The following is a 24,285-nucleotide window of genomic DNA, read 5'->3' on the forward strand; positions in this document are numbered from 1 at the left end:
AATGTAAAGTAATTACTGTCCTGTTGAATTTTTTTCTAAATTACATTTTCAATATCTTAATATTTCTATTGCATTATGATTTAGTCAAACCTGTGAAACAAAGGCTGTGTATCTACAATCCTTCAATACACAGAATAATTTTTAAGTATTAACATATAGTACTGTACTGGGTTATACAAATCCAAGATTGTTAAGTGGTTGTGGCTCTACTAAATTTCCACCACTCACTAAAATTAATGTTTTAATTAAAATACCCATTTTATACTGTACTATTTAAAAGATCTACTATACTATCAAGGAATAAATGATTAGTCACCAACTATGATTCACTCCAAGGCACTACAGTACCTTCAATGGTTTAGCTACCACAACACACGCTTGGTTATCTGTACATCACATGTCCAAGAACGTCAGTTATCTGCCAAAACGGGTGTTTATTTACCCGAGAGAACATTCATGCTGGGTAACATAGTTGCTGTAGCTCATAATTTTCTTGAGTAAATGAGCAAAACTCATGTTGTACACGTTCAAAGTAGTCAAGGTCTAAGAGATTTTAGGCCTGTCAGCTAATAATGATTGTAGCAAGATATCCAATAGCTCCTCAGCTCCAACTAAAGTAAACAGATGTAGTTTAAATGCTTGCAATACAAAATCTCAAGGCATCCTATTTCAATGACAGGACAACCACACTTGTCTTCCCGTCACTGAGTCACTGATGACATGCAGAAAATATAATAAAACTATATTTTAAGGAATATGATCCATTTGCATTCAGTAATAAATGAACTCAAGTTGAAAAAATTGTGAGTACCCAGTCATAAACTACCATCAATTTCATTCAAGTGGGCTGGCACCTTGACGCTGGGGTCATGATCCAGTTGTCGGAGCAGCCGGTACAGAAGATGCGGCCACAGGTACGGCAGTGATGACGTCTACGTGTTAGAGAGAATGTCACATTGCATCCTAGACACTTCTGGGCACTGCTGTTGTCCATCCAAGATCGGCCGCATCCCGCAGCACCTTCTAGACGAATATTAGCTTGCCAGAGGGCATCCTTCTCTCTGAACAATGTACAACACAAATTCACACTCAAACTCTGTTTTTTAGAAAATTAGTAATCACACATCAATTAGTAACAAATTAATGGTAATAACACAAAAATTACAAGCCAGTACATTAAGGATACTGAGGAAAAACACTGGAAATACAGGGACTCCACTGTGTGAAACCACAACTCTAAATACAGATTAAAAAAAATACTTGAAAACATTTATAATGACAGCCAGTCAACACCACTCATTAACAACTGCTGCTCGGGGAAATAACAATAGCGACGAGAACAATTATTTTGAAATTATTGAATATATGGTAAATAAAAACTGGCCAATTGAGATGCACCGGGAGTAAGCCATTAGAATTGGATAATTATATAATTTTATCCATAAAAACAGCACAAAGAAGCACCATACCTATAAATAAGTAATGCTAATGACTTCAGTGAGAGTCCATACAGTACTAAATTACTCATAACTATTAAAAATTAGGCAACTGTGGGCGAGGTTTAGTGTTCAGTATACAATATGTTGCTAAAATTATTAACAAAATAATTTATTCACAAGATTATTGTCCTAAATCAAAATAAAATGCATATAAATATGCTCACAAGCAACTGGATCTTGTGCAATGATGTTTTTTCTGTCAAACTTGAAACATATTGCAACATATTGTATACAAGTGGGCAAGCAGCAGATTCACACAGATGCCTTGACCTGTCCTTAGTCTCCCATAGGAATTTATTTTGCCTACACAGTTGCTTATATAAACTGAAAAAGGACCGCGATAAAGAAAATTTTCCCATTCTCTTACTTCCCTTCCCCCCTCCACCAATGTCCAGCCCTGTTGGATATGTACATACACGTTCTCCAAGCCTCCCCCTATTACCATAGCTTCCTCTCATCCCCCGCCAGGCAGACATGCATGCACAAGCCCACTACATAACACCTACACCAATGGCACATACAAGCCTACTACGTCTACCCTTCCATAAAAATAAATAGATTATAAGTGTGATCTGACTTGACCATCTGCCTCTCTGTGCTCTAATATCTTTCCTACCTCAACCTGTCTCAAATTTGGTTCTACATTATTTGTTTTAACACCCACATTATATATACACATATACTGTACATATATATTATAGCTGTTAGTTGAAAGACTGGTTTGTTTCATATAAAATTTAATTTCAGATGATGTGTGATATAAAATAATAATCTCTTATTAAAAGTTGCAGTTATGCCACACTCAATTACTGTACTAGGGGATCAAAAAAAGTGTGTACTGTAATTTCAACTATTAGTTGCTGGATTTTTTTCTATGGAAGACAGACAGCATGCAACTCTCAAAACAGATTACCTGTAAGGAATTTAAAGCTGGAAATGTTCACCCTACCTAAGCAACTGGATAATTTTTTCTCTGAGCTGCATGTTGTCATCAGAGAGCTGGTGAGACGAGTCCTTGGCTGTGTTTAGTTCACTCTGTGTCTCAGAGAGGCTCTGCTGTGTCGTCGTCAATGAAGCCTCGGCCTGCGAGTACCACCAAACAAAAACTATGGTATACATGTAATAATTTCTCTTCTCCTTACTATCTTAACTTAAGAGCTACTGAGGTCCCATTGATGAGAAGAGTATCAAGTCATAACAGAAGTAATAGATAATTGTATCTACATAAAGATCGGACCTTTCTAACACGGAGGTTGCGACGGAAAAACGGCAGATGGAGGCCAGCGCGAGGTAAGGTTAATATTAATCCTCGCACAAACAAAACTATTTAATTTTTAGTCATGAAACTACCCTCTTGTAATGGTTCATACATTACTCTTGTCTTCTTTAAGGGTAAAGAAGAAAAAAAGCAAGAATTAGGAAATGAGTACATGTAAGTACAGTAAACACACTCATTATGGGGAGACTAAGTAGTCAACAATTTTATTTTTACTTCTGAAAATATATGTGGTTCAAGTTCAACATAAAGTGTATGGCACAACACCAAAAATAAGATGATTTGCCTTCAGAAAAAGTGGTTCAATATGGTCTATTCAAATTCAAATGTTACTGCAAAAGGACTAGGTTACACATCTACAAATTGAATCCAACACCTAGAGCTAAACTAATGCACAACAAGTGTCTCTAGCTACATCTCCACTCATCAACCAATTCACTGTAGCTAAATATGTGATACAAGATCGAACAATTTTCTTGCCGTTATAATCACCAGTGAGTTGCATACAGGTCTTTATAACTACCTGCTGTAGCCGTTCATCTAGATCACAACAATGGGCGTCTCGCTCGGCTAAACTGTCTGTGAGCTCATTAACTCGAGAGGAGTGTTTATGTTCCTGAGAGAGCAAGAGCTGTTTCTGTGATGCAGTCTGTTCCTCCAGCTTCGTGATTCTTGCTTCCTGTTCATTAATTTCAGATGTTGCAGCAGTAAGCGCTTCAGAATGTTTTACGTTTTCCTGCAATATAAACACAGTAAGTCATGTGACAGTGAAGAACCATCGAATTGAAAGATGTATTCTCATTGAGAGTAATAATCGAACAAAACAGTCGAAGTTCTGAAGCTCTCAAAGCATCCAAAGGCTCAACTTAAAATAATACTTGGACAAATTCATCACACAAAACAAGAAAGGTCTTCACATGCCACAGGTTTGATAGGGCCATTAGAGAAAAGCCACCACCAGATAAATTTAGGTTTTCACATAAACTCATGATTTTGCTGAAATATTGTATCCATAGCATTTTCTTTATATTGTCTATATAATTTATGTTTTGTGTTTTCCTTAACAGTCTGTTGATTTCCATCCTATATGTGAATACTTGAAATATTTTAATAAGAATATGTTCTAAGTATCCAAGATGCTTCAAATTTAAAATAAATGCCACTTTCAATAAATTGAAAGAAACCTATTTAAAGTTCTGAGAGCCATTGTTGTGTGTCCCTCTGTTCGAGTACTGTATGCTGTTTATGTTATCCTGTTTACAAGTGCCTCTGATGTTAGTGCTGCTATGATGTCTCTCCCCGGATGCTTTCTCATACCTGGCTTTCCAATTTTCTTTTAACAAACTGATTTTTGTGATCTTAAATTTGTTAAGAGTTAAAATCTAGCAACTACTTGTCTCAGTAACTACTCCAATTTGTCTCCAATATACTCCAAGTTTTCCAGTAGTACTCTACAGTCTTCCTCAGTCTGTATCCTCATCATCAGCTTTGCAATGTTTACAAACATTGACATGAACGAGTTCATTCCTTCTGGTACGTCATTCACACTTACTGTACTACATTAGAAATAGCATCAAGCCCAGGACTGAGCCCTGAGGAACTATGCGTGCTATATCCTTCCTGCCTAATATACCTTTTCTGACTGTGACCCTTTCTTTCCTGTCTGTTAGGTACTCCCGTATCACAATTAAGTAATTTTCTAGATATACAATTCTGCCTCTCCTTGTTTTTGCATTAGCATTTTGTGATACCAGCACAGGCTTCTTATCCCTGACACATGCTTCCTATATCTGACACAGGCTTCCTATATCTGACACAGGCTGCCTATCTCTGACACAGGCTTCCTATCTCTGACACAGGCTTCCTATCTCTGACACAGGCTTCCTATCTCTGACACAGGCTTCTTATCAGTGACACAGGCTTCCTATCTGTGACACAGACCTCCTCCTTTCCTAGATATGTTGGCCAACAGGTAAATATGGGTAAAAATGTAACCGAGTAAATATTGATGGATAAAAAGAACAAAAAAATGTAAATAGGAAAGAAGCAGAGTGAGTAAAGGTGCATAAAGGGAAACAAAACTGCCAGCAACACAAGCACTCCACCTTCACTGCTGCTTCCCGTTCCATTTCCTTTGACGAAACTTGGAATTTCAAGTCTGCAAGCTGCTCCTGCAAGTTCAGCATTTCTTCTTTGAGTTGCTCTTCTTCACTGTTTAATCTGCTTTGAAGTGCCTGCAGCTCACTAATCTGTAAAGGCAGATATTGCTACGTCTGTATGACTTTCACAAATACTAAATACTGTCACCACAATGATTAAAAAGAATGACTGTAATAACTTTACTTGGAAAAGGAAAGAAAGATCATGTGATCTACATATCACCTAACTCTCTTGTTGATCATGTAGAAGTGATGACATTATATTAATTCTTCTTGTCTAGGACAGGAAGCCTGTACTTGTCAACGTCCTCCTAAGCCAACTTTTGACGCTCCCCAGGAAGCAACCCACAAGCAGCTGACTCACTCCCATGTACCTATTTGCTGCTAGGTGAACAGATGCAGCAGGGGAAAGAAAATGTGTCCAAGCATTTCTGTTCTACCCAGGGATTGAACCCGAGTCCCTTGGTTGTGAGTTGAGGACATTGACTACTGTGCTACAAGATCCATGATAACATTATACTGTATATATACAGTACAGTATATCTGTGTGGGGTGAGGGGGGGGGGAGGGGCAGAGAAAACGATTCAAGGACTGCATCAAAGTTACCCTCAAAGACCTGGACATCAACTCCAGCGCTTTGGGAGTTTCTTGCTTAGGACCATCCAACTTGGTGAAGCAAAGCCATAAGAAGGGCCCGGTGCGGCAGAAAATAGACAGACTGTGGAGCCCCGAAGGAAATGAGCCACATGCAAAGCTAGAGCAGCCTCCACCTCTACAGCAACACCCACCAACACGTGTTTTATTTTTGAGCTAGGTTTCCGGGCCCAGATTGGTCTCGTCAGCAATCTTCGGACACACGGTCACCGACATTCAACATAAGATTGAAGTCATGGTCAATCTTCGACTCCGAAGGACGAACATCATGTTCCTAAAACATCTACTTTATACAGTACAGTATACTGTATGTGATTATTTTGTATCTGAACACAATCTAATGTCAAAATAATTTTCAATGGAATTCTGGAAAATAATTAAAGAATCTATTAACTAGTGTTGTGGAAAATCATCTAATGTTATGTAATATAGTGTACTGTATTATAATATAATGTATATAAACTATAAACTTGCATCATAGATCACTGGCACCATCCCATAAACCATGTGGTTTATGGCTACATAAAATAGGAACCCCCCCCCCACCTTGTTTATGGCTATGTATATGGATCAGAGCCACGAAGCTTCTGCCAACATGGGCTTGCAAATTCAGAAATCATGACATCATTAATAATACTAGAATTATTTAACCAAAATAATATCATTCCTAACTGGGGTGCTAATATTGGCACACAAGTAATCAAGTAATTCTCAAAATAAAATGAGAATATCAAGTAGAAGAGAATTATTTTCCAAATCTGTCCGGCCAGCTTAACACAACTTCCATCTCATGAACACTGGGGAAGACGACATTAGCCAAAGAGAGTACTGCACGGTATAAACGTTGCCTTGTGAGGACATAGCTTGTGCTTCACAGAACTTGTAGAGGCTAAAACTGTGTTAACACAACTACTTGTGCCTTGTTATAGTCAAATTAGTGGTACAAGACTTTTGTAATAAGAGCCAAGAGCAGCAGTAGTATGATATTACTAAAATAAGGAGAAGTGGTGACCACATGGGGCCACCGACATCAACAACACGCCTCTCTCCATCACCACCACAGTCTGCACCAATCATAATACCTGTGCTCTTCGTAACTAAAGCGGATGAATAAGTCTTCTTGCCACAAGAATCGAGCACCCCGGACATCATTAACAACTCCATTGTAAAGGCGGTATGTGGTAGCTTTAATTGGATACATATCATTGTGTGACGCAACCCTTTTTGTTTGGGCCTACAACTAAGCTCCGGTTATACCATGGGGCATTTGAGCCCAACTACTATAGGTCAAGAGTGACACTGGCCAGGTGTTAATACTACAAAGCAATACTCACTTGCTTATGGGCCTGGCTGAGCTCAGAGAGGGTGACCTTCGTCGAGGCTTCAGTTGCATGTTGTGCTGACTCAAGCTATGGGTTAGATAGAAAATATTTCAGTACAGTACATATTAAATCTAATAATGCAAACCTAAAACTCGTGTAAATATTTTAGTTATATTTATATAGAGTTATATTTATATAGAGTTATATTTAGGTAAAACACTAATTCTGATAACATTATTGTCATTTCTACTAAACTGTTTTAGCCATCTTTCCTGGCAATGATTTTATCTATGACATCAGCAGCAGAGAAAAGGTTGGAAAAAAGGATGAGATACAGTAGAAAACAGGAGAAGAAAAGGAAAGAAAGAATAGAAGCAGGAGAGGGAGGAAAGTGGAAAATGAAGAGAACTTTTCTGCACTTGCCCCTCACCTTTATCATTCTTTAAATGAACAAATCCACAAGGGCCATGACGAGGATTCGAACCTACGTCTGAGAGCATCCCAGACGCTGCCTTAATCGACCGAGTTGTTCCTCTACAGTTGTATCAATTACATGCTAATTTATTGCATTCATTATTCTCATTCGTCTTAATTCCCCCCAACCCAGCACCTTTAAATTTTATATTTTTCCCCAACTCTTTTTTACCTCTTTAATTCTGTCAGATGCTATATGAAGTAATTTCCCTCTCTCTTCATATTTATCTTTGAGAAGGTCTATCTCCTTTTGAAGGTTTTCATACTCCTCTTCTCGTTGGCTTAGTGATGCAACCTTCTGCTTCAGCTTCTCTTCTGCCTCACTTATCTGAAGCATTAACACAATTATTGATATGATAGAAATGTTTGAATAGTTATCAATGATCACTGAAAACATTAACTACCAAATTTAAGGTTTAATATAGACCTGTTCCCTAAAGATGGCGTTACTGAATATTATTATTATTTCACTCAAGTTTACTGCTTTACTATAAGTCATGGATATTATAAAGTATTAAGCATAGAATTTACATTATAGCAATACTATTTATAACTTATAAATATTAGCAAAAACAAACTGAAATATGCTCAGATGTTCCATAAGGCAAAGATTAATCTTGAGCCCAATGGACATGGTCATGACAGTCTGACAGGGTCACATTTCACACCAGCACAACAGGGATCTTGTCAAAAATGTTTGTCGAGTCTTGTCAACCCTTGAGGCCTGGGCGATGACTGGGCCGCGGGGACGCTAAGCCCTGAAACCAACTTCAAGGTAACTCAAGGTATACCCCCAGTGTTTCTAAGCTCCACTTAGCACAAGGACTGCAAAGTATCACTCTCACAAACCACCATTGTTACCTTCCACCACCAGACAACAACGCTGACTTCGACAACTGATTCCCTGCATTGGATATCTTCACATTCTGATGACTGGTTCCCATGATGATTGGGTAGAGGATATACAGTACTGGTTTTAGTGAAGTGACTTGTTTTTATAATTTTTAACTTTGTTTTTATTTTGTAGCAGGCCTATATTTACTAGTTCTTGCTTTGAAAGTACACATTCTCTGGAATGCTTCTGATGTGCATGCAACCAATCATTTGTGCATTTCTTGAATTAACCAATCAGCTACCTGCAGTTGTCTTCTCTGTTCCAGTAAGGTTTCTTGTTCAGCAGTAGATATTCTCCAATTGAGGGTTTCATTGCATGTTTTGTTATTGCTGAGTACGGTCTCCTTTTGCCTTGAGGTTTTTTCTCCAACTCCTACAACTTCCTTGGTTGCCTCCAAGACCATTCAATCCCTTAGAGGCCTCCAGCGTCACATCTCAAGCTGTTCATCATTGTCTCCTGCATAGATTAAAGCACTGACTTCTGCTCCCACCATATTGGTACAGCCTTTCTTCAGTGTTTGGCTTATGGAAGTAATTTGGATAAAGTTTCATGGCATCCATTTAACAAATGGCTCTGCTTCCTGTCTTCACTCTGACTTGCATCAGTACATTTTTTTCCATCACACCGAGTCTATGAACCGACCCTTTGCCGAGACAGCATCTGGGTGGAATTGCTCAGAAAATAAATTTTGATTGACAATGAAGGCTACATTCCTCAGTCAGATGCTCTAGTTTTCTGACTACGCTCTCTCTGATTTTCATTACATGCTGATAGACACAAGCTTTCTATGTGTCTATCAGTATGTAATAAGAGACTAGGAAGGAAATCAATGGTTGGGGTGGGTGCTGCCATCTGATAATTGTCAGAGGAAGCAGTCAAGTGGCTATTTAGTGGTTTGCAAGTGCTCCTTGGCAGTCCCTGTGGTGCCAAATAATTGCTTGGAAAGACGGTGTTTTTAACCATGTTTCTACTCTAGGCTCGACTGAGCTTTTTCCCCAATGCTTCCTAACACCAATATGACTTGACATGAATGTATATAAATCCATATTGTGTGCCAGTCTTCATTCCGTTCTTTGGGATCAGAATGAATACAGCTATAATTAGTATCCGAGGAGCTTCTCATTCTCTCAAAGTCTAAATAATAAATCCACTCCTTATACAGTATTACTAAAGCACAAATCTTCATAGTTAGCATTTTCCCAAAAATTACAACACTACAAAGATTTGTGTTAAAAATATACAAAAATTAAGCTAAAAAAAAGGCAAAACTGATGAGAACATATATAAAGAACTTGATACAGTACAGTACAGTGTATCCTAAACCCCGTTACATACAATTTAAACATTAAACGCAGTAAATAACTTCATGGGATTTACAGGGAATCATCTTTTCCCTACAATATTTATCATATTGATACAACTACTGTATAGTTTTTGAGAAGTGAGACTTTTCCACATTACTTAGCGTAATCCAAGTTATTATTCCCAGCATCTTCACGATTGTTGTTGTTGTTGTAATGTATTATTTCAATTTGTATGAGTGACAGACAATATCTATGAACCAATGACAATGATTTTAAAACACACACACACACAGCATTTTCACTTGAGATAGTTTAAAGGGCAAGGTATCTAAGCTCATATTTTGCCTTTCCTATGAGATAATTATTATTATAATAATAATTATAGCACTATTGTGATATGAAAAGGTTAATTATTGATAAGGGTATTAATTGCCTCTATGCCATAATGCTTGATAATAAAGCTTGTGAAATGATGTTTGTATTATGAACCCGAGTCCCATACTAAATTAATATGCATCTAATTTATGTGGAGTCAGGTGATGGGAACATTTAGGTGAGTCAGGTGATGGGAACATTTAGGTGGAGTCAGGTGATGGGAACATTTAGGTGAACTCAGCCAACATTTAACATTTAAAGGTCACCCTTTGTATCAAGGCAGCAAAAATTTTTGTTATCATAAGTTTTGGCATTTGTCTCGGACTATACAGTATAATGAATCATTTTAAATTTTAGTTCTCCAAATTTTCACAATGGATGCATGTAATCTTTAAAACAATATCAACTACTGTACAGCATTACATAAGGCTGTCACTGGCTGTATCTTAATTTACTGTTATATTTATTTGTTATAATCATAACAATAATAATACAGTACTGTATAATTAACAGATTTGTACTGGAGCCATTCTGTAAAAACTGAAATTAATATTAAAAAATTTATATTTGTGCTATTTTATACATAATTAGGTTTTATTGAATCAAGTGATAGAATGCCTTTTTTTGATAGCTAAATAGAATTAAAACTTTTATTTTTAAATATTCTTCCCTAAAAGTGGTGTATTTGACAACATCAATCACACACTGGAATAAAATCCCTCTGTTACGCATTTCAGTACTGTATAACGAGTTCTGATCTGTACTAATAACATTAATACGACAAAAGTTGTTAAAATATGCGACTGTGCTACAGCATCCTCACAATAACAGATCCTATCATGACTACAGCAACATCAAACTCCACCAGGACATAAAGTGAACTGTTATTTGTATTCACATTTTCCCATGAACAAATTCTCAGGCATAATGAGTCCTGTGGGAGCTGCCAGTCATGTGGAATTCTGCCAAACTCAAGAGGGAGTTTACTGTTAGGGAGCCGGTCGGCCGAGTGGACAGCACGCTGGACTGTGATCCTGTGGTCCCGGGTTCGATCCCGGGCGCCGGCGAGAAACAATGGGCAGAGTTTCTTTCACCCTATGCCCCTGTTACCTAGCAGTAAATAGGTACCTGGGTGTTAGTCAGCTGTCACAGGCTGCTTCCTGGGGGTGGAGGCCTGGTCGAGGACCGGGCCGCGGGGACACTAAAGCCCCGAAATCATCTCAAGATAACCTCAAGGAATGAGGTGGGGGGAATACAATACTGGACTGTCTCTCATAAGACTGGAACACCACACCACCCAACACCACGCCTATCTGGCTACCTCGTATCATCTGTCATTCATAATGCTGGACACATTGAACATATTCTACGAATAACATGGAACAATGAAACGTAAGTAAAACGCCCATGTTGTCAATTGTCCCATGGGTCCCAATGTATGGGACAAGGGTCTCAGTGTATGGGGCAAGGTTCCAGACATATGAGATACCTTACATAATAATCATGCTGTCAATAGAATCTACCATATGTTAATTAAGTGCATGTCAGGAACCTTCTACAATTACAATACTTATATAACAAATACAATAAAATACACTAAAAACAAAAACAAATTTATCTGGGTACAGCACACACATTATATTTAGGTCAAGATTTTCTAAACTTATGACGGAAAACAGGAAATAAACTGCATGACAACGTTACACTCGTTATATTTCAAACACCAAAATATGTGAACATAAGGCAGTGCAGGAACATTAAAAAGGCTGCAGGAGATATATATAATAATATACAGTATATACTGTATATATACTGTATATATATATATTTATATATATATATATATACTATATATATATGCTGAAGGATTCAAGGTTTTATTAGAAGGGGCAAATTATTTCTAGTTTGTTTGTAGCATTATATACAAATGAAATGTTATTTAGAGTTGACCTATGAAAGCTTAGGTTCATCACAGCAAAAATAGGGTTCACAAAACGTTTGGTATCAAACACATTTTGTAAAAAAATTCACAAAAGTTAAAAGATGGTTAGTTGCAGTTCACAAAGAGCTCACATTATCTATATAAACCATAATTTATCTGTGACAGTACCTTGCCATTGCGTTCTAGTTTGAGCTCATCGACACACTTGCCCAAATGTTCCAACTTTTCTTCCATCTGCTGCCTAAGTCTCCTCTCGGCTTCAAGGGCTTCCGTCAGCTGCGCCTCGCAGCGAGTCTTCTCATCAAGGAGTAGATTGCACCGTTCTTCAAGCTTCTTGTTATCCCTGTGGAGAATTTCAATCTTCCTAGGAAGGAAATTGATGAGTCGTTTACTGAGATCACCTTCAGCCTCTGCAGGTTCATCTGTTGGGGAAAATGCCTCATCAGCACTTCCTGCTGCAGTGGTTCCTTCTTCCTCAGACAAATTCCCAGGAGGACCTGAAGCACCTGATCCTGTGTCTGCCTCGCTCACATATGCTGTGTCTGAGCTCTCTGGTTCAGGGCTCACTATTTCTGATTCCATGTGATTGATGTCGTAGTTTTCCTCGTCATTTTCGTAGTCTTCATCATCGTTGTCGTCATTATCGTCTTCTTCATCATCGTCATCTTCATCACTGGAACCATAATGCTGATGAAGAGCAGACAGCCTGGATGCCAGAGTCAATGAACGTGCTGTAGATGCCATCAGCTTTTGGTACAGATAACTACACTGCTCCTCCAGGTCTTGTAAACGTGAGGCATGCATATCCTCTCCTGACATAGCAGCAACCATTGATGTGGAGGTGTCATCATCAGCATCAACAACTCCATATTCAATGGCCATATCAAGCAATAAATCTACAGGTGGTTCAAATTCAGAATAAGAATGAGGAGCAACCACTGCCCCTTTGTCTTCTGTTGCAGCGTACTCTCCACCGTCTGTCTCTGCTGCTCTTTCTGCAATGCGTCTTCGCTCATTAAGTTCCTCTCTAAGAGTATTCCATGCCTCCTCACTCTCTGAATTCATTTGCCGAATTTTATGCCACTGTTCACGTGAGCACTCTAACTCATCCCTCAAGCGATGAAGGAGCTCTCTCTTTTCCTTCAGCTCGTACCGCAGTACAGACTCTTCAGAGTGGAGTTTGGCATGTTGTGCTTTCATGTCTGAAACTAACAGCCAAGTGGTGTGAAGGGCATCGGAAACACTAACGAGCCTTGTTTCTTGCTGAGTTACGCGTCGCTGGAGTTCCACATTGAGCACTTTCAAACGCTCTATTTCTGTAACAAGAGATTTTTTCTCAAATATAAGCTCTCGTAATTTAATATAAGTCTTACTAACACTGTTAGACATTGCCTTAAAATCTTCTTCTGATGGTAAGTTAGTGAAAGATGTGGTACTGTTATCTGGAGGATTGACTGCATTAACGCGTGTCTTTTCAGTAAGTTCCAGGTCTTCGAACAATTTTGTTAATGCACTTAATTGGTGGGACATTTTCTGATTATCATTAAAGTACGTATCTAGCTGATCTTTCAAACCATGAATTATAATTTCCTGGTCATCAATGACAGTTTCATAATCTTTAACACGTCTTCTAAGTTCACAACACATTCTTTCTGTCAGGTCAAGTTTTCCTGTTGCAAAAGTGATTTCTGCTAAAAGTTTGGGAATGTCCTCCAATTTCTTAATCATGAGACGGGGCTCTGGCACCGACTCTGGCACCTGGATTCCCACCTCTTCGTAACTACTGGAGGAATCCTGGCCATCAACACCTTCCCCACTGGGGTGAGATTCTGTGTCACTATCACTCACACGGGTCTTACGCTCAAACCAATTGGCACTAACCTTACGTATATTCGTCCTTAGAGCAGTCTTCTCCATTTCTGCTGCACGACATTGTTCCTGTAGATATAACATTAGAATGAGAATGAAAACCCTGATTATCATTTACTGAACTTAGAGAACTTAAGAGAAATAAGCAAATTACCAATACTAATTGTACTAGAGTAAATAACCAAAGGTAATTTTTGTTATTAAATAGACCAGTTTATTTATAAAGTGCAATATTGAGAATTTCCTTTGGTAATATAATAATTCATTACTTATAATTATAATTTAATAACACATTTTGCCAGGGACAGGCAGCCTGTGTGTGTATGTATATACGCTGCAAGAAAATATGGATGTAATACAGATGTTGAAACCTTTCACTATGAATTGAGGGAGCTAGATGCTGAGCCATCTATCATAGGTTAGAATGGAGATAATATTGTAGAAAACTATTTTCTTCATGGGTACTATACACATCCTATGTGATAATGTGTTAAAAACAATCACTCAAAGCTAGCTCACTATCCTAAAACAAAACAGATAAATAGTTCTTGGTCAAAAACCCATAACACTCACCCGTAACATTTCATTTTCCTTCTCCAAATTTTCCAACTTGTGGTGGCATTGGTCGAAGATTTCCTGGGGGGACAATGAGGAATTTGTGTCTAGCTGGGAGAGCACATTGGGCTGCTCTGAGGCGGCACACTGCTCATGCATCACAGTGACCAGCTGAACAGTGGGCACGGCAGAAGAGCACGTTTCTTTGAGCAACTCGTGCATGCCAGTACTGAGTTTCTCACCTGCACTCAGCATCTCTTGCAACTTTTTATCCAGATGTGCATTTTGATTTTTTAAATATATTTCTTTTGTTTCTAATGAATCTACTTTTGTCTGCAGTTCAGTAATTTGGTTTTCCAATTCTTGATTCAGGCGCTGCAAGTCGGTGCACTTGGATGTACCGAGCCTCAGTTCCTCAGACAACTGATCACACCTAACACACCTGTAAGGAGTCTGGCATCTGGTTGCATCTGTTTCTTTACACGAACTAGAAACAGTGGAATCCTGCTCGGCCTAAGAAAAAATTATGATGCATTATAAAAGAGTATTAGATGTTTAAGGATAGAAACACTATAATTGGTTTGCATTAATCTGCCTGCAACTATAAAATAAATAAGGTTTTTGCATTAAAAAACCTATTTAAATTTATCAGTATAATTAGAGTTTATTTAAATTATCTATTGAGCATTATTGATCTCCTGACATGGTATGATTTTTCATAGTAGGATCAAAATGTGTCAACATTGTGAATGAAAGCTGAACCATTACCAGCTATTAGCAAGTAATTATTATTAACAGTAAAGCCCACATCAAGAATGTATCTTAATTTGGAAAACTGTGTTGCTTACAACCTGGTAAATTCTTTCCATTACTATACTTCCTTCACCAAGAAATAAACATGTGTAAATCTGAGCATCAATCATTATCATTATGCACTATTCCCCACTTTCACTACATGGGGTGGCAGCAACCCAAATAAAGCTACAGTAACTTAAAAACGACACCCGCCCATTCACCATAAATAGCTCACACAAATCATTCTTCTAATATCCCTGATAAAGTGCAGTGTGGCCAAGTAGCTTGGCACTGCACACTGACGGTCAAAATGACAACTTGTCTAATCAACAACCTTCACCGAGGAACCTCAAGTGATTTAAGAGTTCACTTAAGACGCATATGATCTGGAACATGATGGACTTTTACTACAGGAATAAAACCCATTACTGTGCTATTATTACTGTGCTGCCCTTACTGTAGTCATAGATATACTATCACTGCTCTATACACTACACACTGCTGTATACACTACACACTGCTGTATACACTACACACTGCTCTATACACTACACACTGCTCTATACACTACACACTGCTGTATACACTACACACTGCTGTATACACTACACACTGCTCTATACACTACACACTGCTCTATACACTACACACTGCTGTATACACTACACACTGCTGTATACACTACACACTGCTCTATACACTACACACTGCTCTATACACTACACACTGCTGTATACATCACTACACTTTCAAATTAGTGTCAAAGCTTGGCTAAACAACAAATTCTTTCATAGCAAACAATAAACTAAAGCTCCAGAAATATATATACCCTGTATCCCTGTAAAGAGCTTTGAGAAGATAGAATACTGTATACTGTATTTGCTTATAATGAGACTGTGATTAGTCACACAGCAACCAAACAAATATTTTCATCCAAGGCTGAAGAATTTGTAATGTGCACGGCATGGTAAATACAGGTACAGTACTGGTTTCAAAATTTACAAGAACATAACAGATAAACAATGATGACCAAATCACACATCAGAAAATGGAGAAACTCCGAAATTTTGCTCCGTCCTGGATCATTATCAAGTCACAACTCGATAATTGTCCAGGATGGACCAAAACAGTTGCCATTTCTCCATATTCTGATATGTGGTTTGCTTATCATATCCTCACTGTGACTCATTGTTTGTACAGACTGAACAAGTGACACAACAAAAGAAACACCTACTTTTGATATTTCTAAAAAAATTTAATTAAATATTCTAGTGTCCATTAAGTTTAATTATGTCAAAATGTTTTCCTTGCCTCACAGAGTTTGTGCTGTAAGGAAGCACACGATGCTCGAAGCGTGGCGTTATCGCCCTCCAGAAGAGCCAGACGCTCATGTAAGGAGGTCACCTCTAGACAGGTCTCCATATTGACGTGTTGAGTGTCGTGTCCTGGGCTTTCAGGGCAATCACGAGACGACTCGTCTTCCCCCACCGGAGCCATACTGGGTGTACTGGCCAGTTGTGGTGGTGGTGCCGTCTCACTCAACTGAAACAGAAAATAAATATATGTACATCTTTATAAAAATATAAATAAATTAAATGGGTCTATAAATTATATAGACCTCATCTCAAATGCAAATGGTTGAAATATGTTAACGGTTCAGATACTGTACTGAGAATAGCTAGACAAGTGGTGGTTGAGGAGGGGGTGAGGGAGGGGGTAGTGAAGGTTGCTGTGGGGGGGGGGGGGCAAGTGGTGAAAAAGTTGGGGCGAGTGGTCTCTGGTGGCTTAGGGAAAGGGAGGGGGGGTGCACATGTGTATATTTTTTAGTGGTGAAAAAGTTGGGGCGAGTGGTCTCTGGTGGCTTAGGGAAAGGGAGGGGGGGTGCACATGTGTATATTTTTTAACTATTTGTGTCTGCAGAATCGAGTGTTAGCTGTTGAACCTCCACCTTTTCAACTGCCATTGTCTAATTTAATGACTCGACCTAATTTATATTTTATCTAATTGTACCTTATATATACCTCTTTCACACATCCCCAGAATGCAGCCCATAACAGCTGTCTAACTCCCAGATATCTGATTGTTGTTAGGGGAATAAAGGCATCAGGTGAAAGGAAACACTGCCCAAATGCTTCTGCCCTACTGTGTGGATTGAACCCATCAACCTCGGGTGTGAGCTGATGACTTATAGCCCATTATGCCACTGGACACCACCATCTCTCTTTGGACACATGTAACAAATCTTGAAAAAGCTCGATGTTCATAGCTTGGATAAAAGCTCAAAACTTGGATAAAAGCTCAAAGCTTGGAAGAAAAGCTCAATGAAAGCTTTGCTACCCAACGGGTGGCAAAATTGGCTCTATAACCAGGAAATCCAGATTTGTCAACAGAATAACGATGAACGTTTTCAGTGAGATTTCCAAGAATCCAGCGTACACATTCGGATCCACCGAACTAACTCTTGAAAACAGCAACAGCACCTGCAAAGTAAAAACAAAAAATGGGGTTGGGGGGAGGAGAGGAATACACGAGAGAGGATATACGGGGTGACGAAGAAAGGAATAAACGAGGGACAGGAAGGGGCGAGGAATACACGAAGGAAGAGGACTTGACAGAAATACCTGTATGACTAGGACAAAAATACACGAAAGAGAAAGACAGGCAAGGAAAAAGTTGGAGAAGAATTGGGACTGGAGAAGATAGAAGAGAACGAGAGATGAGAGAAAGGAAAGGAAGCAACGCGTGAGCATGAGAGGACAGAGAGGGAGGCAGGTGCAGTGACAAGGCAGTTCACCATGGTTCTAAAACTGTACCGTGACTGGTATCATTCACCCGGTATAAACACACCAACACATGCTAATGGCTCCCACCTCCACCACGCCATCTGAACAACAATTCATAAATTCTCTTCCAAGAATTTACAGTGTTGAAGAAAACGCCAGCCAAGGACAAACCTACACATAGAACACATTTTGCTCAGTGATGAGTACATGCTCGGCTCACAACCCAGAAACACTGGTTGTGTCCCTGAGGAAGGGCAGAAACAGTTGGGCATGCTTTCTTTCACCTAATACATCTGTTCATCAAATAGGAAATAGGTAACCGGGAGCTAGGCAACTGTTGTAGGTTGCATCCTGGGGAGGTCAATAACTGGCCTAAAGAACCTTGATAAGCTTAAGTACACAGGCTTCCTGTCACCAACAAAGGGAATTCAAATTGTAGGCAGCACTATAATAAAGATTGTTGAAATTTGTTTTACCTAAAAGGCGTATGCAAATTGAAAAATATTAAAAAGATATGATTAATTAAAATATAACGTGACTAAATATTATTACGTGGTTGGATTAATTGTGTTCAACCACTCTACTGTGACTTGCTCTCTGTATACAAGACTGACTTGCTTGCAATCCTTGGTTAGGCAAAATTTCTTGCTGAAGCACCTTGCATGGCCCACTTGTATATCCTGTTCTCTACTTCAAGAGCATCATATAATTTAATTTTTAAATACAAATAGTAAATACACACAGACTAAGGGCTACATAAGCGGCCGTGGGAGCAGCGAGTCTTTACGAGCTATTCATGCCTGTGCCACCTCCTAGTTGGCTCAATCTTAATCAATCAAGTTAAATCAGTGAGTCTCTTCAAAATAAGTTAGACCTAGAGAGGGAGCCGGTCGGCCGAGCGGACAGCACGTTGGACTTGTGATCCTGTGGTCCTGGGTTCGATCCCAGGCTGCCGGCGAGAAACAATGAGCAGAGTTTCTTTCACCCTATGCTCCTGTTACCTAGCAGTAAAATAGGTACCTGGGTGTTAGTCAGCTGTCACGGGCTGCTTCCTGGGGGTGGAGGCCTGGTTGAGGACCGGGCCGCGGGGACACTAAAGCCCCGAAATCATCTCAAGATAACCTCAAGATAGAGGTCTACACTAACCCACCAGCTCCATAACTGGTACAGCCAGCCCTCCCAGGCTGAAATTCACCATAAAGACTCTCCATCCATCCCCAGATCTCCAGTATCAGCTATTGATACAAATAATGGCTCCAAAGAGCCTCCACTTACGGGCTCACCATAGCCCGTGCTACCTGGAACTTTTTTGTACCAAGTAGCTGAATCTAAAACAGCAGCAGTGAGTGACCTTCCTTCACCCCAAGCACCACCCATCACTGCCAGCCCCTGGTCACAGATGTCCCTCTCTTCTTCTTGTTGATAGTAGGTACAGTTTGCATGAAGGGTTTGTCCTCCCGATGACTGCAATATGTCCCTCACTAACACAACAGGGATAAACACAGTCACATGTTTTGGGTACGTCTAGACAAGAACACGTCTGCTCGCTTTATAATACCGTAGTAATAATAATAATTTATAAAGCCAAATATGAATGGTTATATTGCATTGTATAGATACAGCCACAACTTAGTACGACATATCGAGCGTTAAGATAATTAACGTGAGAGGTACAATGAAGGTAGTAGGTAGAAGTTTTTTGTAAAATCTCTTGTATGTATGTACCTTACCTGAATAAACATTATTTATTTATGTATTATTACTTACAAACACTGCCGTGAAACTGGCCAATTTAACATAGGCATAAACAAACGAACCTCAGAGCCAAGACAACGCCAAAATCTAACTAGGTCAAAGCTTATAGCATACTTTTACGAGGCTAACAACGCCCTCCCAGCACCCTCCAACACAGGCTGGGACCCGCAGGTCATTCACACACAGGGAAGCCACACTTGCCACAGGTAGTGAGGTAGACCTACCTCTACAAATATGCTGAGAGCATAAATTCTCCAACCCAACGGGTACACCAAGAACAGACGCACCAAAAAGGTAAATTTTAAATTAAATACAGCCTATGTGCGCTCCGCCATAGACTATGCCGCACCAGTTCTGTGCACTTACTCCTAAAGCGATATGAAAAGGCTTGAAAGCAACCAAAAAGGTGTTCACTCTACCTCTAGACGAATGCACTAATGACAAGATATATTTCACCGAGTGATTGCATCAATAACAAGAGCTATGACTAGGAGGAGTTCTGGGCAGCAGAGAGGAGGGGAGGGTGAGGGGCATGATTAACCTTCAGTGATCTCTCAGGCTATTTTTACACTCACCCTGCAGGCCCTGCTCTCACGTGTGTGGAGGAGGGAGAGGGGGGGTGGAGAAACCCCTCCCCACCACTGACAACCACATCAAAACACATTAACACCACCCTTGAACATATGCACATTCATCTGTTACATACCTGCACCCACATCTGTGCCACACTTACGTCCCACCCACATATGTTTCATACACGATTAAAGATATGTTTCATACACGATTAAAGATAGGAAAAGCAAATATGCCATAACTCAGACACAAGCTCCAAGGGTACACACACACACACACACACACACACACACACACACACACACACACACACACACACACACACACACACACACACACACATACACACAAACAGCCCAGTAGGCTCAGGAATCTGTACACCAGTTGATTGACAGTTGAGAGGCGGGCCCAAAGAGCCAGAGCTCAACCCCCGCAAGCACAATTAGGTGAGTACAAGGCAGCCACTGTGGTGGAGGCTGACTCCATACAGCCTCCACCACACCACACGTTTCAAATGTACATATGACAGAGCCCAATAGGCTCAGGAACCTGTACACCAGTTGAGAGGCGAGAGCAAAGAGCTGAAGCTCAACCGCCACAAGCACAACTAGGTATGCTTGGGGGAAGTTATATGTAAAGGACTGTCTTCAGTAGAAGCCCCAGACTTCCTGTGGATTCAGTGCAATCCCAGATTGTACAACTGACATCATGATGTGGTACAGGGGTAAAGTGCGAGGCTGGGAGCACCCTGATCACTGGTTCAAGTCAGTTCATTCCCCAAATTAATTCTCTCATTTCAGCCCATCCTCGCAAAGATCGTTAATCCAGCCGCCAAACCCACTGTTTATGAGTGAAAAACGGTTTACACATGACTCGTATGTAAGATAATATTTATTTATGTGGACAAATCTATGTTTAATACACAGTATGTTAAAATTGATGAATGCGTCTGCGGAGAGCGGCAGCTGCTTTAAACAGCCTAGTGTGAGGACAGGTCTGGAGAGGACGGCCGCTGCTTTAACCAGCCTAGTGTGAGGACAGGTCTGGGGAGGCGCAATACCTATGAGGCGAGGTTCTAGAGCTGGATCTCATTCCCTATAGATACAACCACGTAAACACAGCCAGACAAGCAAGCTTTACTCCCTCCCCATTCACACTAAAACCGCCAGCCAATCCTCCTAGTAGTCCTTTCATACTTCATTACCAATAACCTTAGTGACACTACAGAGTATATAAACATGAGAGCGGACTATATTTGCGTCTACAACTGTACACAAACAACTCTTTGTTTTAAGCAATGTTTTCTTTATTTTTAGTTAAGGGGGGGGGGGATGTCCAGACAGCCATTTTAGTCAATTAGCTTCTGAATAACAACGTTTTGTACATGGTAGGCTCTGGTCTCGAACGTTTAATGGTACGGAATGTTCTAAGGACGTTTTTTAGTGAATAATGTTTATGAGAAAGTTTTGGGAAAATATTTTAATCATATAATGATCAAGAATGATTTTGGCAGGAAATAAGTTCGTTCGGGAGTCGAATTAACCGAGGACGTTTCAAACTGAAGCGTCATGACTTCATTACACTTTAATTGCATCGTTTTTATTGTTGGGAAGTTTTAAGAAGGGCGAGACGAGGAGAGAAAACATGGTTGCTAGGCTCTCACTTCGCCATCTCATGCCTGACCCTTACTGCTATATTTACCATGCTTCACGATCTGAGCCCCCCTCTGTGTGTGTGTGTGTGTGTGTGTGTGTGTGTGTGTGTGTGTGTGTGTGTGTGTGTGTGTGTGTGTGTGTGTGTGCGTATATGTGTGTGTGTGTGTGTGTGTGCGTATATGTGTGTGTGTGTGTGTGTGTGTGTGTGTGTGTGTGTGTGTGTGTGCGTATATGTATCCACCAGGCTACGAGGCCCCCTGTGTGTGTGTGTGTGTGTGTGTGTGTGTGTGTGTGTGTGTGTGTGTGTGTGTGTGTGTGTGTGTGTGTGTGTGTGTGTGTGTGTGTCACTTAAAAAGATGTGGAATAAGGAACAAAACACACATCTATCTTTTCTATATATAATTTTTTATCTTTTTTATCTATATATAATTGTGTATAAACTTTAAAATATACCTCACAGAATGAAAAAATAAACAATTGACCATATGTAACTAGTGCTAACAAACTGTTATTACCTTTAAATATAATAAGATTATCTGACACCGTAATAATGATGACATTAGCACCAAATAAACACTTTATTTTTCTAGTTGGTAAAGTTAGCCATATTTCCTCGGCTCCTCGAGAATTATACAGGAGGGGCTAGAGCTCTGTATTCTAATAGGACTACATGGCTCATCCCAATGGAAAGAATATACGATATTGTTTATCGTTCAAGGAGAAGAAATGATTTACAAGCCACGGAAAATTACCGAGCGGGTCTTCGAAACGCAGTCAAAAAATGTATGTTTCATGATTAGGCTGCTGGACGCTAACAAAATTTTAAATACAGACAAAAATACTGTATAAAATCTATGCATGAAAAACAATGCCAAATCACTCCCGAAGAATACCCGAACAGTCGCAAAAGCCGAGAAAGATGGTGAAACAGCAAACAGGGTGCAGCCGACGGCACAGCTGACGCGTGGCGGAATTGGCAGCCCTGGGAATTTTGGCGCGCACTGAGTTTTGGCGGGCTCACCCCCCCCCCCCCCACCCCGAACAACACAACAGATTGTGACGTCACTAGGCGAACGATATTTTCGCATCGTGACACCCCCCATAATACCATCTCCCCCCCCCCCCCCACTCCTTATTCTCTCTCACGTCCATGTTTCATGTTCATCATCCAGTGTGTTTAATAATGTTTTTCAAGATACACCCCGAGGTGTTGAGGGGAGTGGGAGAAGATAAAGCAAAATTTTTTTCCCTTGATTTTACCACGGGATGTGAGATCGTATATTTATTATGTGGGGGTGGGGGGGAGGTGAGAGAGGAGAGAGAGGAGGAAAGGAGAGAGAGGAGGAAAGGAGAGAGAGGAGGAAAGGAGAGAGAGGAGGAAAGGAGAGAGAGGAGAGGAGAGAGGAGAAGAGGAGGAGAGAACAGGAGAAGAGGAGGAGAGAAGAGGAGAAGAGGAGGAGAGGAGAGGGGAGAAAAGAATAGATATTACGATCTCACCATAGCCCGTGCTACATTGACATTTCGTTCTGAGTAGCTAAATCTAAAACAACAACAACAGAGAATAGAAGGGGGAAAAGGAGAAAGAGAGAGAAGAGATGCAGGAGGCACCCCACACCACACCTTTGATCTCCCAGAACAAACCAACGTTCATGATTTAATTAGAACACCTTCTAACCCCCCTCCCTCCTTCCCCCCCACGACACAGGTGACAATGTCCACTTGCGGTATGTTGGAGGTGGCCTTGCCAGGAGGAGGGCGCGCGCGCACACACACGTGCTAAAACAAAGCCATCATAGCTATACTCCCGGAACCACCCCACACACAGACAAGCACTCAAACACACACGAGACACCATAACAATCACATAGCACCGTTGGGACAGTAAAGCCAAGGTCAACCAGTAAGATCGTGTGTTCTTCAGCTCCTGGGCCTCGCCATTCAGTGATGCCCTTAAGCATGTTGCTTTCGACGCAACTCCACTACGGGCTCACCATAGCCCGTGCTACTTGGACCATTTGGTCCAGGTAGCGAATCTTTAACAACATTTCGACGCTGTGCCTCTAGTCCAGTGATGTTTGTATACTCTGTAGAACTAAAATAGGTAAATGTTCAAGTTTGAACATTTTATTGTATTGGATTCAATATCCGGCAAATGGAACAATGAAAATACATGAAAACATTACAGCAAGAAGTTATGAGAGTGATTAAAATATTTCTCATTTGATCGCCGAGCTCTCTTATGAATTTTAAACTATATAAAGCTTTTAAAAATTAAGTTCACATTACTGGCTCATTCCTCCCCTCCTCAGGATCTGTGGACCGTAATTTGCTTATTATCTTATTACATATATTTTGTCCGTATTCAAAAGGTAGGGAAGAAACACCACACCCGCTACAGGT

General features: G+C 40.1%; 1 protein-coding gene across 6 annotated transcripts in view; it reads right to left on the reverse strand.

The window, feature by feature from the left end:
* The window catches only part of LOC123772724 (FYVE and coiled-coil domain-containing protein 1), a 58,151-nt gene that overhangs the window by 4,947 nt on the left and 28,919 nt on the right, over nt 1–24,285 (reverse strand). For 4 of the 6 annotated variants that reach the window (XM_045766084.2, XM_045766085.2, XM_045766087.2 and 1 more), the window contains 9 exons: nt 16,431–16,661; nt 14,343–14,837; nt 12,069–13,838; nt 7,557–7,712; nt 6,923–6,997; nt 4,881–5,024; nt 3,299–3,511; nt 2,449–2,582; nt 855–1,061 (listed from right to left, as the gene is read on the reverse strand). In XM_045766084.2, coding sequence (XP_045622040.2) covers nt 855–1,061; nt 2,449–2,582; nt 3,299–3,511; nt 4,881–5,024; nt 6,923–6,997; nt 7,557–7,712; nt 12,069–13,838; nt 14,343–14,837; nt 16,431–16,661 — 3,425 coding nt within the window. Of the gene's footprint in view, nt 1–826; nt 1,062–2,448; nt 2,583–3,298; nt 3,512–4,880; nt 5,025–6,922; nt 6,998–7,556; nt 7,713–12,068; nt 13,839–14,342; nt 14,838–16,430; nt 16,662–24,285 lie in introns of all 6 variants that reach the window. The other 2 variants (XM_045766089.2, XM_045766086.2) reach the window with 2 other exon arrangements.

This window comes from Procambarus clarkii, chromosome 50 (genome assembly GCF_040958095.1).
Source record: "Procambarus clarkii isolate CNS0578487 chromosome 50, FALCON_Pclarkii_2.0, whole genome shotgun sequence".
Taxonomy (NCBI): domain Eukaryota; kingdom Metazoa; phylum Arthropoda; class Malacostraca; order Decapoda; family Cambaridae; genus Procambarus; species Procambarus clarkii.